At 36.6% G+C, this 19,635-nt stretch overlaps 1 protein-coding gene across 2 annotated transcripts in view; it reads right to left on the bottom strand.

Annotated features, from left to right (window-relative positions):
• Nucleotides 1-19,635, bottom strand: part of AFG2A (AFG2 AAA ATPase homolog A) — a 338,551-nt gene that overhangs the window by 294,618 nt on the left and 24,298 nt on the right. For both annotated transcript variants that reach the window (XR_009540411.1, XM_060148678.1), the window contains exon 10: nt 428-582. Coding sequence is in view for 1 of the 2 variants with exons in the window: in XM_060148678.1 (XP_060004661.1) it covers nt 428-582 (155 nt within the window). In the remaining variant the exon portion in view is untranslated. The remainder of the gene's footprint in view (nt 1-427; nt 583-19,635) is intronic.

Genomic DNA, 19,635 nt, shown 5'->3' with positions numbered 1-19,635 from the left:
AAGGGATTATTGTGGTGATGGAAATCCTCAGTATCTCGATTCTGGTGATGGATACACAAAACTTTACATGTAATAACACTGCACAGAACTAAATACACAGACACAGACACACACGTACACATAAATGAGTACAGGCAACACTGGGGAAATCTGCAAAAGATCAATGATTCTATCAATATCCTGCTTGTGATATTGTATTATAGTTTTGTAAGATGTTACCATTGCGGGAGGCACTGGGTAAAGGATACATACACTCTCCCTAAAGTATTTCTTACAACTGTACTAAATCTACAATTATCTCCATAAAAATTTCAATTAAAAAAAATTTTTTTAAGTTTAGCTTAGGAAGGTAGTTTCCCTGGGGTCTTAGTTTCTTTCAGAGTTTAATTCAAACAGTGTGGCTAGCATGAGGGTACAAATGACTTACATTTGGGACATCAATTGCTACCTCCCTCATGGCACTGGGCCTGATGTCATTCATCCCCTGCAAGAAATCTTTCAGAGTAATCTTCACCAACCCAGCCATCTTGCTGTCAGGGAGGTTAGGGTGTTTCCTCAAAACTCTCCTCAAGGCATGAAGACCTGTAAAGAGTAAAGTAACACAAGCTTTGTCTTCCACCTCATAAATACACACTGAACCATTACCAATAAAAATAATAACAAAAAACCCAAAGCTCATGCATATTATAACATTTAAAATTTTGTATGCTTGTGCACGTGCGTGCGTGCGTGTACAGTGGCGGGAGGGTGGGGAGGGAGAAGGGATAATGTGGGGGATGAAGGCAAAAATCTAAATGCTTAGTTTTGGTGGTAAAAATATGACAAACTGCTATGAAATACGGAAAGACAGATATTTTACATATGTGAAATAAAATTTACAAAACAACTTCCGCAAAAAAGACCATAAAGGTTTGTCAAAATAATCTGTTTGGAGAATTTCTTTGAAAAGAGTAAAATATTAAACCAGTAACATACCTTTCGCCCTGCCCTTTCTGTTAATACACACAAACCAGAGTTACAAGTTTTGTAAGGTATTGGCAGAACATCTTGAAGGAAATGTTCAGTTGGCAGTTAGAAATGTGGTTTTGGAATTCAAGACAGAATCAAACTTCAGAGTTATGTATATACACACGAGATCTGATATTATAGGAGTAGAAGAGACCTATAAAAGGAAAGCTAGAGGGATCAGGGATGGAAGAATGAGGGTTGACGTCTCAATCTTAGGGAAGTCAATCATTTGAGGAGCATAGGAACAAACGATGGTTTAGGCAGAGATAGAGAAGTAGAATCAGAATAGTAAAATACCACAAAGCCAAAAAGATGATCAACCAAGTCAAATTTAGAGAGATGCAAAATAACTTAAAAGAGATCATGCTGACCTAAAACATTACCTACGTTAGGTTCTTTGTTTTTGCTGTTTGCTTGGAGTTTAAGCACTGATAGGACTGAATGCCCCAAGCCATCCCCCCATCCAAGTTCCCAGATTTAGAGCCCCTTTATCTATGACAAAGACCTCTAGTCTAGAGGGCAGCAAAGTCCCTATGTGTTCTTTGCCTGAGGGTATTTTGTAATGAAGTGCTATATTTGTGTTCTAGTACACAATGAAGTTCCACTTTGAAGAATTTTAGTCTCAGAGACCTCTTAGAAATCCAGTCTGAACAACTGAACTTGCCCTGGGACACCAACAAGCTCCATCATTTTTAATGTCTTTTGTCTAAAATGTTATGCCTCAGTGAATTTTTACTAAATTTAAATACCATAATTGTCGTCTTACTTGCCTTCATTTATTTGAACTTTGAAACAGAAGCATTGGTTCAAGGAAGGAAAATACAAACTGCCCCAAACAGAGGTTTGGATATCTTTGACTACTAAGGAAAAACAGTGAATAATACACCACTCAGAAAATAGATCCACAGTAATCTTTCCCAAGGAAAGCTATCATTGCAAGTCTAATATTAATGGAGGTCTCCGGGACAGTAGGTTAACCAGAAAAAAAGCTACAAAAGAGGAAACTGAAGATATATGTAAAAAGATCACTATTTTCTATGGAAAATTTCTTAGGCCATACTCTGCAATCTGAAATCTATGCCACTTATTTAAGTCTATCTTACAAATATCTATATGGTTTTCTGCCTTCCAAAAATGTTGAAAGATAATTCTTCACATCTCTCACATTTCTGCTTATCTTTCCAGCAGAAGCACTAACTGCCTCTGTTCAGACTATCTTTTCAAGGATGTCTGTGTACAGGAAGACAGAGTGTCTCCCTCCAAAGCAAAGGGCAGATATGCTTACTGCCCATTTCAAAAGATTAAGGTTCCCTAAGCTCAAGGTTCTCCTGTAATGCCACCTCATAAGGACTCAGATGTCACCCAGCCCTTTTTGTATCTCTTTGTGAGAAGTGAGGCTCCAGGAACTGGTGCAAATGCTGCTTCTCTGGCTACTTCTGTTGCTGTAAGTAGTAGTCTATCCTTTGACTCTGACCCAGGAATACTGTGTCTTCTGAAAGCACTTGTGAAACTTGTTAAATTGCAAGTAGGGTAAAATCGCAAACCTTCACAGTTCTTGACATGAAAATAAAAGTTTACTTTAAATTAGGTTGTTTCACTGCCCAACATACCTTTCAAATGGTGCAATCATAAAAAACTAAATAAATAAATCCTCAGTAATAAGGCACTGCGTTGTATTAGACAGCACCTTGGTGACCTGAATTAAAGCAGTTCTAAAAAATCTTACATAAATGGAAGTGATCAAAAGACCAAAAGAATCTAACACTTCATGTCCCAAATGGCTATCTGGCAATACTTGTCAATATTTCTAATTTAGGCCAGATACCTTACTCCTACCAGTACTGATATACTAGAAACTGAAACAAAGGAAGTGGTCTAATAATTTTCCCACATTTACGTCACAAGGCATAAAGTGGGACAATAAAGGAGACCGACTATTTTCATTTGAGAAAGGGATTTGGAAAGAGCAGCAGCCACTCATGAGGCAGGGACTGGCAGCCTACTGAGCTGGGGACAGCCCTGCCTCCAAGTAAGTCAGAAAGGGAAAGACAAATACCATATGATACCACTTATATGTGGAATCTAAAATATGACAAAAATGAACCTGTCTATGAAACAGAATCACGGAAATAGAGAACAGACTGGTGGTTGCCAAGGGTGAGGAGGTTAGGAGAGGGATGGAGTGGAAGGCTGGGGTTAGCAGATGTAGGCTTTTATACAGTAAGTCCCCTACATACGAACCTTCAAGTTTCGAACTTTCAAAGATACGAACATGCATTTGCATGTCTAATCACGTAAGTCTGTTCACGTGTCTGGAATACATTGTAACATGCATGCATCCTCTACAACAGGTTGAGCTTTTGTGTACTTTACTGTAGAGTACTGTATAGCAGCCGTCCCCAAACGTTTTGGCACCAGAGACTGGTTTTGTGGAAGACAATTTTTCCACAGACCGGTGGGGGGTGGGGGGGGATATGGTTCAGGCAGTAATGCAAGCGATGGGGGGCAGCAGATGAAGATTTGCTTGCTTGCCTGCCGCTCGCCTCCTGTTGTGCAGCCCAGTTCCGGGACCCCTGCTGTATAGAGTACAGTAGTACAGTATCTTTATTTCAAGCCCAGGATGTTGGGAAGCAAGTGTGAAAGCAGCGGTGATATAGGTGGTACTGCTAAGAAACGCCAAACAATAACGATGGAAACAAAAGTGAAAATAATTGAGAGTGGAGCGACAACAGGAAGAATAAGAAACTGAAGAACCGAAGAGATTCACGACACAGGAAATGGCAAGGGGATTTTCTTTATTTGAGGAGGCACTGTTAGTTTTTGAGGCACAGGACGCAAACATAGAACAACAGTACAGGAAGCTTGCAGCCGCCATTCAGAATGCAATCCAGTGCTACCGTGTCATCTATGACAAGAAAAAAAAGAGCTACTACCCGGACGTCACTGGATCATTTTTTCAAGAGGGTAGATAGAATTGAATCCAGCAAGGAACCAGAACCTGTGCCATCGACGTCAGGCGTAAGTGAAATTGCAGCTTGCCCTCCGTCTCCTACTGCTGACGATCCTTCAGCTCTGACATCTCCCACCTCCTCTCCCTCCTCTAGTCAGTAACTCTTCTTGCCTGTTCACTCAGTGCCAGCCCCTGTATGCCAGCTGTTGTACTCTACTACTGTACTTTTCAAGGTACTGTACTATAAGATTAAAAATGTTTTATTTTTTTGTTTGTTTTTTATGTATTATTTGTGTGAAAAGTATTATAAATCTATTACAGTACAGTACTATATAGCTGATTGTGTTAGTTGGGTACGTAGACTAACTTCGTTGGACTTACAAACAAAATGGACTTACGAATGGGCTCTCGGAATGGTACTCATTCGTATGTAGGGGCCTTACTGTATATGGAATGGATAAGTAGCGAAGTCCTACTGTATGGCACAGAGAACTATGTTCAATATCCTATGATAAACCATAATGGAAAAGAATATTTTTTAAAAAGTGTATATATATATATGTATGTATAACTGACTCACTCTACTGTACAGCAGAAGTTAACACAACACTGTAAATCAACTATACTTCGATTAAAAAAAAACAAAACTGTGTCTTCTGCAAGCACCCTTAGCAGTCAGCCTCACCAAAACAGAAGGACCCATGCAGCTCATGTAGGGCTCACACCTTACACCCTAGAGTGACCAGGGTCCCCAACCCCTGGGCTGGGGACTGTTAGGAACCGGGCTGCAGAGCAGGAGGTGAGTACCCGGCGAGTGAGCAAAGCTTCATCTGCTGCTCCCCATCACTCGCATTACCGCCTGAACCATCCCTCCCCCCTACCACACGCGAAAAAATTATCTTCCAAGAAACCAGTCCCTGGTGCCAAAAAAGTTGGGGACCACTGCCCTAGAGCATATAGCTCTAGTGACCAGAGGGGAGTGTGCTGCTGGGCCCCATAGAATGTCACCTACAAAAGCCCACTTCTCCAAAATCAGCCAACATAACTGACCTACCCAACACAGAAAAAAAAACACAGCAAAATCTGCAAAATGAGGAGACAGAGGAATATGTTCCAAATAAAGGAACAAGACAAAGGACTCAGAAAAAGGGCTAAACAAAGGGGAGATAAGCAAGCTACTCAGTAGAGAGTTCAAGGTAATAATCGTAAAGATGCTCAGCGAACACAGAATGGATGAACACAGTGAAAATTTTAACAGAGAGAAAATATAATGAAGAAAACAAAGGTAAAGAATATAACTGGGGACTTCCCTGGTGGCACAGTGGTTAAGAATCCACCTGCTAATGCAGGGGACACAAGTTTGATCCCTGGTCTGGGAGGATCCCACATGCCACAGAGCAACCAGGCCCATGAGCTACAACTACTGAGCCTGCGCTCTAGAGCCCACGAGCCACAACTACTGAGCTTGCGTGCCACAACTACTGAAGCCCGCACGTCTAGAGCTGGTGCTCCACAACAAGAGGAGCCACCGCAACAAGAAGCCCATGCACCACAATGAAGAGTAGTACCCACTCACCACAACTAGAGGAAGCCTGCACGCAGCAACGAAGACCCAATGCAGCCAAAAATAAATAAATAAAATAAATTTGTAAAAAAAAAGAATACAATAACTGATAAAATCCAATATATACAAACAGCTCATAAAAATCAAAGAATGTATATGTACACACACACACTCACAAACACACATACACACACAAACACAGGAATATTATTCCGCCATAAAAAAGAAAGAAATACTGCCATTTGCATCAACGTGGATGGACCTAGAGAATATTATGCATAGTGAAACAACTCAGACAGAAAGACAAATATTATATGACATCACTTACATATGGAATCGAAAAAATAATACAAATGAATGTATAAACAAAAACAGAATGAGACTTAGACACAGAAAACAAACCTGTGGTTACCAAAGGGGAGAGGGAAGTGGGGTGGGACAAATTAGGGGTATGGGCTTAACAGATACAAACTACTATATACAAAATAGATAAGCAACAATGATTTACTATACAGCACAGGAAAGTACACCTATTAACTTATAATAACCTATAAAGGAATATAAACTGAAAAAATACTGAATCATTATGTTATACCTGAAATTAACACAACACTGTATTATAAATCAACTATACTTCAAAAAAAAAGAATACAATAACTAAAGTAAAAGATATGCTAGAAGGAATCAACAGTAGATTACATGATACAGAAGAATTCATCAGCAAACTGGAAGACAGAGTAGTGGAAATCACCATGTTCTAAATAGTTGGGACCTAGAGAAAAGCTGCAGGAATAGTTTTGCCTCCCCTCGCCAATAAAGCCGAGGACTATTCTTTAAATAAAGTAAAAGATCTGCCCAAGAAGAGCTTCTAATGAAGTACTGGAATCAACAAGAGAAGCTGAACAGAGGCTGTGATAACTCCAGCGCTCACGATACCCATGCAGAGGTAGCAGGGAGGGGAGGGCAATCAGGATGGAATAGCACACAAAATTATTCTACTTATTTCTCATAATTCTTTTCTTCTTCCATTCATTTCTGTCTAATCTTTATTAAATCTTTCTGTTTTTTAGGGTTTATTATTTTTTTAATACTAATGCACAGCTTTTTATTTCTCAACCTTTCTTCATTTCTAACATAAGAATTTCAGGTTGTAAATTTCCCTGTAAGAATTCCGTTAGCCGCACACCACAGATTTTGATCATTCAATTCCAAATAGCTTTTTATTTGCATATTACAGTTCAATCAATAATTTATTTAAAATATTCTAATTTCCAAACTGTGAAGGTTTTTTTTTTTGCAGTACGCGGGCCTCTCACTGTTGTGGCCTCTCCCGTCGCGGAGCACAGGCTCCGGACGCGCAGGCTCAGCGGCCATGGCTCACGGGTCCAGCCGCTCCGCGGCATCTGGGATCTTCCTGGACCGGAGCACTAACCCGTGTCCCCTGCATCGGCAGGCGGACTCTCAACCACTGCGCCACCAGGGAAGCCCCGTGAAGGTTTTTTAACTGACTGAATTTAACTTAGAGAACAAGGTTTGTATGAAATGAATTTTTCGAATGGCAAATTCATAAACATTCTCTACCTGTTTGAATATGTATATATGTTATTGGTTCAGTGTTCCAAATACATATCCATTAGATCAAGCTTGTTGATAGTGTTCTTCAAACCTTCTCTATCCTCAACGACTGACAGAGATGTGTTAAAACTCACTAAAATGGTTGTTCTGTTCATTTCTCCTTGTAGTTACAGATATTTTTGTTTTATGTTTCAAAGCTACCCTGTCAAGTACATCAGATTTAAAAGTTATAACTTCCCAGTGAACTGAATGCTTTATCAATATACGGTAGTCATCCTTATCTTAAGGAATGAGTTTTGCATTAAAATTATTGTAATCCTTACCACTTCCTTTTCTTGCTTTCTTTGAGACTCAATCTTTTGTGTTTTTCACATTCCATTTTGCCTTCTATTTAGTTTTAAAGTTATACACTCTCTATTATTTTAATGGTTATACTAAAAATGTTAACATACATATTTAAGTATAGTTAATCAAAGTAAAGTTAATCATGAGGCTGCAAGGAAATTAATAGGTAAGCCAGTGACATAGATCTCCACATTATTCTTCCGCAGACAAGGTTTTTTAACAGCCAGAATGAACGTTTGTTTTTTTTATCTCTACCATGTCATTATTTCCTCCATTCTATATTTTATTTGCATCTACTTTTCTCTTTCACCAAAAACTTCCACTAGTGTGGTTCTGTCTCTTGAATGGACCTTGGTCTGACTTCATAATCTTAAAAATCTTGTCAAAGAATGAGATTATTTTAAACTTCGCTGTTTTGTTCTCAAGTCTATTGACTCTACCCTTAACATTTTAAATTTCTTTCATGTTTGGGCTCACTGTATTGCTCTTTTCCAATTATCTGAGTTGAATGCATTTATTTTTAACCCTTCCTGTTTCCTGATAACTGTTTTTGTTATAATTCCCTCTTAGATAAAATCTAAAACAGAGTTTTTACTACCATTCTATTCTTAACATTTAGTTCCTTATATAATTTCTTTTGCAGCTCACACAGATTATATGAGCATTATGTAACTTAGTTTTCAGTTGTACCAGTTACTAAATTATTGACTTTCAGCTCCAAAACCATACTTCTAAACTTGGCTTTGTGATACTTGGGGCTGAGACTCTGCAAACTACACTTTGGCTCCATGGTAGGCTTTACCAATGATACAGCAAAGCTCTAGAGAGAGACTGCAGATGAAGGGGAGAGAAGAGACTAACTCTTTACTTCTGTGGGCTTCCTGTCTGTCTGCTATTCCTGTGACCACCACTCTAGCAACCCCTAAGAGACATCAGCACCAACCCACCAGTGCCACATTCTCAGAGGTCTGAGCCAGCCTTCAAAATATCAGGCAGTTCTTCAGAGGTCTGAGTTCTAGATTTTAGAAATCCCAACCTCTTTCCTTTGTTTCCCCAGCCTTACAGGTGATAGTAGCTTCTCAGTTAGTAATTTTATAATTTGTTATGAATGCTTTATAGTAAATTCTCTCTACAAAAATGAGTGGTAGAGGTTCTATCTCCTAACTGGATCATGACACAAATAACAATCGTATGGAATTTTTAAGAAATATCCTTTTTTCCCATTATAATGCAGACTGAGGTGTTTCTTTTTTAATAAATTTTATTTATTTATTTATTTATATTTTTGGCTGCGTTGGGTCTTCACTGCTGCACGCAGGACTTTCCCTAGTTGTGGCGAGTGGGGGCTACTCTTTGTTGCGGTGCACGGCCTTCTCATTGCAGTGGTTTCTCTTGTTGCGGAGACAGGCTCTAGGTGTGCGGGCTTCAGTACCTGTGGCTCGTGGGCTCTAGAGCGCAGCCTCAGTAGTTGTAGCACACAGGCTTAGCTGCTCTGGGGCATGTGGGATCTTCCCCGACCAGGGATCGAACCCGTGTCCCCTGCATTGGCAGGAGGATTCTTAACCATTGCGCCACCAGGGAAGTCCCCCAGACTGAGGTTTTTATAAGTGAGAGCAAAACTACCCAAACATTTTAAGAGGCTAATATAACCTAGACTCCAAAACCAAATATGAACAAGAAAAAAATGCCTTTTACTTACAGACATGGGACAAAAGTTCTAAATAAAATATTAGCTGACTAAATCTAATGGTGCATTAAAAATTAGATTTCACAATCAAATAGAGTTTATCTCAGAAATGAAAGGCCAGTTCATCAAAAAACCTAACTCACCACATTATTGAGATTATATAATTATTTTTACTAATGCAGAAAAAATATTTGATAAGATTCAACATCCATTTATAATGATAAAAATAATGCAAAATACTCTTAGCAAAGTGTACTTAAGACTACATTCCAGAAATCTTTAGCAAATATTACACTTGATGAAAAAACTTTACATGCAGTCTCTTCAAAACTGTCAACAAGACAAGGACGCCACTACCACTACTACTGGATAATTCAATTGTAGAGTCCCTGGCAATTAAGAATAGAAAAAATGAGACTGAGAAAGAGCCAAAAGGATGGAAAGAAATAAAACTGCCATTATTTGCATATGACAATAATTTACCCAGAAAAGCCAAAAAAAACTATTAGAATTATGAGATAAGCAAGGTAGACAACCTGCAAAAAATAATCAATATAAGCTTTTTCCACACCAAGAAAAGCAATTCTAAAATATAGTAAGAAAAAAAGATACCATTCACAACAATGACAAAAATAATAAAGTATATAGGAATTTTCCTAACCAAAAACGTAACACCCCTATGGAGACAATTCTAATAAAGAGGAAAATATGAACACAAGGGAGACATCCCATATTCTTGAATGGGATGACAATACAACAAAAACATCGATTATATTCAAAATAATCTATGTATTGTAAATGTGACCGCAGTCAAAATGTCAGTTGTATATTTTTGCTAAATTAGAACAAACTTTCCCTAAAAATATACTGTGGAATAAAGGTCTATACATAACTAACTCAACAGTAATGCAAATAAATAAGATTTACCTTACTAGATATTAAGATATAATTAATAGTATTAAATATGTGTTTAAAAGTTATAAGACTATACAGACCACACTGAGACAGAATAGAGTTCAGAGATAATCCATACATGTATAATATTAATATCTGATAAATTTACAATAATATATCATAAATCAATGAGGAAAGGACAGGCTATTTAGTAGCTGGTAAATGAATAATACGAAAATTGGCTCATTGTGTAGATCCCTAGCACTGGGTCTCTAATGATCTTTTCTGGTAGACAACATTACATACATGTTGTCACACTTCATTGCTGGAGGATTTTTAAAATGTCCTGTGTGACTCCACAGGGAGAGGACTCTTGGAAGCTTATGCCTATTTTTTTTCCACACTTTGCGCTATGTGCCTTGGGCTGCTTCTGCTTGGTATCATTTCATTGAAATAAATCAAGGCCATGAATACAACTATATGCTGAGTCCTGTGATGACTCCTAGTGGGGCATCAAACTTAGTGGTTTGTTACAGGGACCACCAAATATGTAGACAAATATAAATGAATAATAATTGAATAAAACACTAATAATAGTGTTTTTGCAGTAAAGAGAATCAAAGTGTTCCCAAACTGTTTGCACTTTTCTTGCATTAGTCTCTAGTAAGCCAAGGAGACATATTGTAGTATGTAAGATAAATACTAAAAGATGAGTAAAATACATAACTAAAAAGATAACCATAAGATGAGGAAGTAACAAAAATACTTGACTATTCCAAGAGAAGACAGTAAAAAAGATGAAAAAACATACAAGTGGGACAAATAGAAGGTAAATTAAACCTAAGTATTTAAGATATTACCCTAAATATAAACGTATCATGTACTTGAATTAAAAGACTGACAGCATCAGATAGATGAAAAAAATAAAACCCAAATTTGTGCTGTTTACAAGAGTCATATTCTGAAATATAAAAATACAGAAAGGTTGAAAGTAAAATAGAAAAAGGGTACCATGCATGTAAAAGGAAAATAGTGCATCTATATCTACTATCAAATATACTTTAAGAGGTATTACTAGACATTTCAGGATGATAAAAGGGTCCATTCATCAAGAATACATAAAATTCTAATACATGCCTAGTAAAAAAGGCTCAAAGTATAAACAGCAAAATTAAGCAGAACTAAAAGGAGAAACAAATTTGCAGCCTTACTTGCAGATTTTAACACACTTCCCTCAGTAACAAAAACAAACCAAAAATATATATGTAGAAGTTATAAAAATAAAATTAACTCACCTATCTTAATTGGCATATATACAAAACAATAAATATCCAAAATAGTAAAATATCCATGCTTTCAAGGGTACCTGGAAGGAGTACCAAAACTGACCACAGGGTGGGACACAAAGCAACTCTCCACAGATTTCAAGGATTGAAATCATAATGTTTATGTTCTCTGATTACATGAGACTTAATAGCAAAATCAGTAACAAAAAGATACCAAAAATACAAATATCTGGAAATTAACCAATACATTTCCAAATAATTCATGGTCAAAAAAACAAATCCAATGAAAATTGTTAAGTTTTTCAACTGAATAATAATGAAAATATAACATGAAAATTTGTGGGATGCTACTAAAGCTGTACTTAAAGGGACAATGACAGGCATAATGCACATATTAGGGAAGAATAAAGGGTGAAAGTCAATGAGGTGCTCATCTTATACAACAAAGAATAAAATAAACCAAAAACAAACAAAACAAAACAGTGGGAAGGAAATAATGAAGATAGGAACAGAAATTAATGAAATGGAAAACTAATGTGCAATTAAAAAAACAAATCAGTAAAGCCAAAGGTTTATTTTCTGAAAAGGCTAATAGAGATAAATCTCTGGCAAGACGAATCAGGGAAATGTGAGAAAAGACACACATTACCAACATCAGGAAACAAAAATGACTACTGAATGGTCTACACTACAGAACCCACAGGCCATTGAAAAGATAATAAGAGGATATCAGGAATAACCTTATACCAAATAACTCAAAAATTTAGATGAAATGAACCAATTTCTAGGGGGGAAAAAGCTTATCAAAACGAAGTACATAATTGAATATTCCAATAGCTATTAAATTCATTATGTAATTAAAACCTTTCCAAAAAGAAAATTCTAAACATAGATGGCTTCATTGGTTAATGTTACAAAGTAGTTAAGTATGACTATAACACTAAGCTTACAAAAACTCTTGCAGAGAAAAAAAGAGGCCAGGATAATTCCCAACTTGATTCATGAGGCCAGCATAACCCTGTTCCTCAAATCTTAAAAGGACATTACAAGAAAACTGCAGACTGATATCTCTCCTGAACATAGGTGCAAATATCCTAAACAAAAACATCAGCAAAAATATCAATATGTAAATAAAGGATTATACGTCATGACAAGATGGCTATATTCCAAGAATGTAAAGTTAGCTTAACATTTGAAAATCAATCAACATCATGTTCTACATTAATAAAGAAGAGAATATGATTATCTCAATAGACCCAGAAAAGGAATGTCATAAAAATCAATATCATTAATTATAAAAACTAGGAACAGATGGAAATTTTGTTACTCTATCATATTAGCTACAAAAAAACAAAGAGCAAATATAATTCTTAATAGTAAAAGGTTAAAAATTTTCTCCCTAGGATCAAGAATGAGATAAGGATAAGTACTGTTATCACTTCTATTAAATACTATGTTAAAGATCCTAACCACTACAACAAGGCAAGAAAAAGAAGTGTAGAGGTTAAAAGGAATGAAAACTGTCATTATTTGCAGATTGTATACACAGAAAACTTTAACATGACTACATACATAAAAACTCAACCAATTTCCATACACACTATTAAAATTAATATGTGAATTTAGCAAGGTAGGTAGACACAAAGTCAATACATAAGAGTTTAGTTTTTCCAGATACCAACAAACACAATTAAAGTGAAATTTTACAAGATGCCATTTATAACTGCATTAAAAAAAACCTTAGAATTAAAAAATAACTGCATTAAAAAAATACCTTAGAATAAATCTAATGAACATTATGCAAGACTTCTTCACTTAAAACTATAAAACTTTGAGAGAAATTAGACCTAAAATAAATGAAGGGATCTACCACATGGTAGATAACTTGTAGATATTAACTTTCTAATTCTCCCTAAATTGATCAAGAGATTTAATAATTCCAATCTAAATCCAATTTTGTTTTGTCTTGGAGGGGAGGGAGTCTGGCAAGCTGATTTTTAAAGTTCTAAGCAAATGCAAAGGCCCAAGAATAGTCAAGACAATCTTGAGGAAGAAGAAAAAAGGTGCACTTACCCAAGGCTTAAGTGATTAAAGATATTTCAGTATTTTGCACAAGGATAAAGAGATCAATGAAACAGAACAGAGAATTCAGAACAAACCCAAACTCTTGATTTATGACAAAGGTTAGTTAACAATGCAGAGCAAGAAGAATGGTCATTTCATTAACTAGTGCTGGTACAACTAATTATCTACATGGAAAAAAGTGAAATAATTATAGATAGTAATGTAAAAGAAAAGATAATAAAGCATCTTTAAATGAAAGAAGATAATATAAAATAAAATATTCACAATTGTGGAATTTACACAGATTTCTTAAACATGATTAAAAAAATCACTATCCATAAAGAAAAATGTTGATAACTTGGTTCGTTATATTTATATGTTATAATAAATGTATATGGTTACAAACTTCTATTCTTCAAAGACACTGTAAAGAGAGTAATTATTTTTTAAAAAGCAACACAATAGAAAAATTGAACAGATATCTGAATAGGCATGTCACGAAGGAGGATATCTAAATGCGCAATACATATATAAAAAAGTATTCAACTCAGTCTTCAGAGAAATAAAAACACAATGAAATACTGTTAAAAACCCACCAAATTCTGGCAAGAATGAGAAGAAACTGGAATTTTCACACATTACTAGTGGAAGAGGAAATTGAAGCAATCACCACAGAAAACTTTTGGCAGTATTTACTAACAACAACACACACACATATTCTATAACCTGATAATTCTACACCTAGATATAAAGCAAACAGAAATGTGTACATCTGTGTACCCAAAAAAATATGTGCAAGAATACTGATGGCATCATTACTCACAATATTTATACAATAAAATATAGCAATAAAAATGAACTAATGCTACAACTGAATAAAATGATGAAGCTCTCAAACCATAATATGAGAGAAAGAAGACAGCACAAAACAGGCTGAACTAATCTATGGTGTTAGAAGCCAGAAAGAGTGGTTGCCTTTTGTGCTGAGATGAAGAGTAGTGGCTGGGAGAGAATCTGATGGAAGTTCTAGGGCACTAATAATGCTTTATATATATAATGCTTTATATCTGGTTATATATACTTTGGAAAATGCATGGATCTTATAGTTTTTACACTTTTCTATACATGTTATATTTCAGAAAGAAGTTTATTAAAAAATAGAATACATAAAAAATGAAGTGAAAGGGAAAAAACGTATAAACAAAGCCACTATAAACAAGGGAGAAAAGAACAGGACTTGAGGAGAGACAAGAGCATTCCCTATGTTAATGAATCTGCAAGTATTTTTTACAGAATAGTTCTCAATGAGAGAATCACTATTCTGTACCTGTGTTACTTACTTGCCAATTCAGTACAATTCATATTTAAGCAAAGCAAATAGTAAAATAAAATATCATGTCATGAAGCCACTGAGAAGAGATATTCATTGACTATAAGTTACTCTTTCACAGGTACTCTTCTTCAATATTAGTTCTATTCATTCATTCAAAATATTCACTTAGAAACTCCTAGACATAGTTAATTCATTCAACAATGTACTGAGCTCTTTTTCTAGAGTACAAAAGAGCAAGAAGGCAGATAAACCTCTCATAGTGCTAACAGTCTAAAAGAGAAGACATATGATAACAAGTTATTATTATATACTGTGCCAAGTATTATGACATGGAAAGAACAAAGGGGCATAAAAACACATCAGGGACATCTAACTCAGTTTAGTAGGATTAGTGACAGTTTAGAGTTAGATAACCCTCACAGAAATCATTTAGTATATTCCTTTATTCCACAAATGAAGAGAGACTAAAACATGTATACAAGCTAAACTAGTTAGACTTGAAAAATGAGTTGATGTTAAACTGCTAATATGGGAATTGAGGCCAAAGAGGCAGCAGAGTATTCAAGGCAGAGGGAACAGCATATATAAAGGCCTAGGGGGGCTTCCCTGGTGATGCAGTGGTTGAGAGTCCGCCTGCCGATGCAGGGGACACGGGTTCGTGCCCAGGTCCGGGAAGATCCCACATGCCGCGGAGCGGCTGGGCCCGTGAGCCATGGCCGCTAAGCCTGCACGTCCGGAGCCTGTGCTCCGCAACGGGAGAGGCCATAACAGTGAGAGGCCCACGTACCACAAAAAAAAAAAAAAAAAAAAAAGGCCTAGGGACAAGAATGAGCATTACACTTCAGAGATGATGCATCCCTGAAGAACAGTAAAAGACAAAATCTCTGTCCTTAAAGACTTCACACTTAGAAATATGAAAGAACATGTTTTAAATAAACCTAAATCCATCTCTATTCGTTTGTAGATAATGTGAGAAGATGAAGTATGGCACACTGTCAGAAAGGGAAGAAGAAAATAAGGAAGATTACAGATTTGCAAAAGCTGTAAAAACATAACAAGGATACTAGAAATTCCTACCAGAGCCCTTCAGATTCTTTCTCAGTATGAGGTTCTATGATTCTAGACGCTGTACAGAGGTACTGTATTTTATACAAATGCTATTCTTGAAAATAACATAAGTTGAAACAGAATTTATATGAATTAAATGTATATCAGAGCTTATAAAGTTAAGATCCTTGGAGCTATCATATTAATGCAAACAACCCTCCATGGTCCTAGATCTGCCACTAGCTCAGATGTCACTTGACATATAAAACTTAGCTCCTCTGGCCATCAGTTATGTCATTTATTAAATGGGAAGATTAAAATATATCAGTATTTTCTCTAAATTATTTTCAGCTTTATATTTTTATTTTTTTGGAAAAGGTAGTCTTTTTAGTAACTGCTTTTGTCACCAGGTTAAGTCATGCAGTTACAAAGTAGTTAGAAATTTCTGAAAGGATATTATTGTTACAAAAAAGAAAAGCTCGGGCTTCCCTGGTGGCTCAGGGGTTGAGAATCCGCCTGCCGATGCAGGGGACACGGGTTCGTGCCCCGGTCCGGGAGGATCCCACATGCCATGGAGTGGCTGGGCCCGTGAGCCATGGCCGTTGAGCCTGCGCGTCCGGAGCCTGTGCTCCGCAACTGGAGAGGCCACAGCAGTGAGAGGCCTGCGTACCACAAAAAAAAAAAAAAAAGAAAAAAAAAAAAGAAAAGCTCATTCTTACATAAATAATATCTAGTACTTCACTGGGACACTACTGTTCAAAAGGCCCTGGCCAAACAACTCCCAAACAAAACAACCCCAGGTTGTTTCCAGCCCATTGGGAATGAAGCCATGTGCAGAAAATTCTATGATGCTAAGCTTAAATTATTGGACATCACCATTCCTCAGGAGGCCATACTAGAATCTATGGCAAGAAATTAAATTTTTAAAAATACACATATTTTTATAAACCAGAAGTAAACAATTAACTAGAGGAGCAAACGGACACATGTACATCATCAAGGAATACAGCTTAGGGCAAGCAATCTATAACATTTCCTTTCATTGCTAAGTTTAATTTTTAAAATGTAAACAAAAACAGAACCAATAAAACTATGTTAAGAAACACAGCGTTGAAACAAAAAAACAGGTGTAGCTAATTAAATGTGTCATTTTTGCTTTCATTATTTCATGTTCTAATGATCTCAAAAGTTTTGAAATGGGAAACAAGTTGCAACGAAGAGAACAAAAGACAAAATGCCCCAGGCAAGCCTAATGCCAACACATTCTTTCCGGTATATGACATGTTCTCCTCAAGCCCCACATCACTATCCAGATATAATCACTTCTAGACAAGAGCAATTACTCTAAATTCATGCTCTTCAAGACCATCTGCTCCATATTCAATCAACAAACATCTTGATCCATGCATATGGCATCCTACAATTTTATACTTAATGCTTGCTAAATAATGATGTTATTTTTTGAGCATGCAATTAAGTTCCTTCCTTAGAAACTAAAATTCATCACAGGAGTAATAATGTTTTTTAGAATTATTATCTACCCTACAGACAATTATATAAAGAAGTAACATGAAACACGGGCATCTGGATCTCAGATTTGAATTGTAAAAGTTAGGCATAAAATTTCTGAATAGTATATTCAAGGCAAATGAAGACTGAAAGCAACTATAAAAATCTAAGTCTCTCTTTTTAAAATATACTTTCCTCAAAATATCAGAGTTCCAGAAATGTTTTATCTGGAGTCTTTACTCTCCCTCAACTCAGTATTAAGTATAGACAAGGTGATAAGTATTACCTGATATATCACTGGGAGAGTTCCATTTCTCACTCCTTATTCATAGAAAAGAAATTAAACAGAATACTCTCAAAGAGGGTATTGTGGTTCTTGCGTTATTTATATTACAAATGATTGGTATAACTTAGACTGACTGCAGAAGCCAGGTCTATTACGAATCCCCTATCACTTTTAAAAATTGCTTTTAAAAGTAATAGCACTATGGAAAGCACCCTGGTCTCAAGACCTGAATCTTGGGCCAAGACTTCACTAACTGCTTGAGCTTGGATGGATCACACAGTCTGTACTCATCTGTGAAATAAGGGAATATACTAAATGATTTCTGATAGGGTCTTCTAGTTCTAAAACAACAGAATTAATTCACTTCACCAGTCCCAGGTTTTAACAAACTTTCCTAAAAATACAGCTTATAGTATCAAAATTTAAATATCAAATTATTTATTACCTGGCTTACCAACCCTATTAAAATGCAGAGTTAGGGGCGTCCCCGGTGGCGCAGTGGTTGAGATTCCGCCTGCCGATGCAGGGGACACGGGTTCGTGCCCCGGTCTGGGAAGATCCCACATGCCGCGGAGCGGCTGGGCCCGTGAGCCATGGCCGCTGAGCCTGCATGTCCGGAGCCTGTGCTCCGCAACGGGAGAGGCCACAACAGTGAGAGGCCCGCGTACCGCAAAAAAAAAAAAAAAAAAATGCAGAGTTAGGAACAAAAAGGATAGTTTGCTTATAGCACAATTCTTATGCCAACAGAGGTTGAAGATCTATGGCTTTGTGGACTAGAGCAAGGTCCAGGTAAGAGGAGAGGAACCAGGAAAATAATGAAGGAATATAGTCTGATATGATTTTGACTTGGGGTGGGGGGCGGGGGGGCAGCAGGCCAACTATATTTGTCCCGTTTTTTGGAAAGTACAAAAACTCTAAATAACACACCATTAAAACTGAAAAAATAATTTACAGTCACTATCTCTGTTCCTTCAACTTTCAATCACCCCTCAATTTATTGCGATCTACTAGAACTACTCTCTTCCAAGGCCCTCATGACCACGCAAGTACTAAGCACTTGATGTCACTGTGGTCTCTATACTGTCGATCCTGGCTCCACTATTTATTTCCTGTGTGATCTTGGTGAAGTTCCATAACCTGTCTGACCTAAGCTTCTTCACCTATAAAATGAAGATAACCATATAAGGAATGCTATAAGAAATCATTAACACGTGTGAAGGCACTTCAAACAATGGATGGCACCTTGTAAGTACTCAATTAGTGGTAACTAATAATATATTATTTCTAATTACTTCCTCCCTGAATCTTCCCTCATTTGAGTCACCACTTTTTTTGGGTTCTCTTCCCACCTCTCTAGCCACTCCTCAGTCTTCTATACCAGATTTTTCCTAACAATTCAACCTTTGAATGGTGGTATTCCCCAGGATCCCTTCTTTCCTCAGTAGCAGGCTAAAACCTCCCTGATCCTTCGCAAATACAACACAACATATTATAATTTTACCGTTACACTGCTGCACTTCTCTGTGCATCTTGAGCTCTAAGAGGAGAAAGTCCAAGTCTCTCTTATTCACTAACGTAGTCCCAGCACCAAGTGCAGTGTCTGGCTCAATAAATGAACGAAAAAATGAACTCTGTTCATTCTCTCTAAGTGACTTCATTCATTTCAATGGCTTCAGTCATAATCTAACTGGTGACAACTCACTAAAACATAGATCTAACCAAGACTCTCATCTCCAAAACCTGCAATTCAAAATCCTGCAGCTTAGACAATGTAAACAATAAAAAGGGTTAGAAGGTGGAGGACAGAGTGGGCAGGAAGAAGACATCGCAACAGTCTAGACAAGAGCAATGAAAAATAGTTAAAATTTTTTTTTAAAGCTGAAACTCTGAATAAATTTTGAAAATAGAGCTGACAGGATTTGATAAAGAGTAACAAAAAAAGGAATCAAGAATAACTCTTAGAAGTAACTTTTTTTTAGAAAGACAAGATTTTTTTTTTTTTTAATTAGAAAGAAAACCTTTCCTTAGGTTTTCTACTTTTATAGCCTTGGCAAGGCAACTCAGAAAATTTTCCACTAGTGAAGTAA

Source organism: Lagenorhynchus albirostris, chromosome 4, assembly GCF_949774975.1.
Source record: "Lagenorhynchus albirostris chromosome 4, mLagAlb1.1, whole genome shotgun sequence".
Classification (NCBI taxonomy): domain Eukaryota; kingdom Metazoa; phylum Chordata; class Mammalia; order Artiodactyla; family Delphinidae; genus Lagenorhynchus; species Lagenorhynchus albirostris.
The sequence above is the reverse complement of the archived record's forward strand: the minus strand, read 5'-3'. Positions and strand labels throughout refer to the sequence as shown.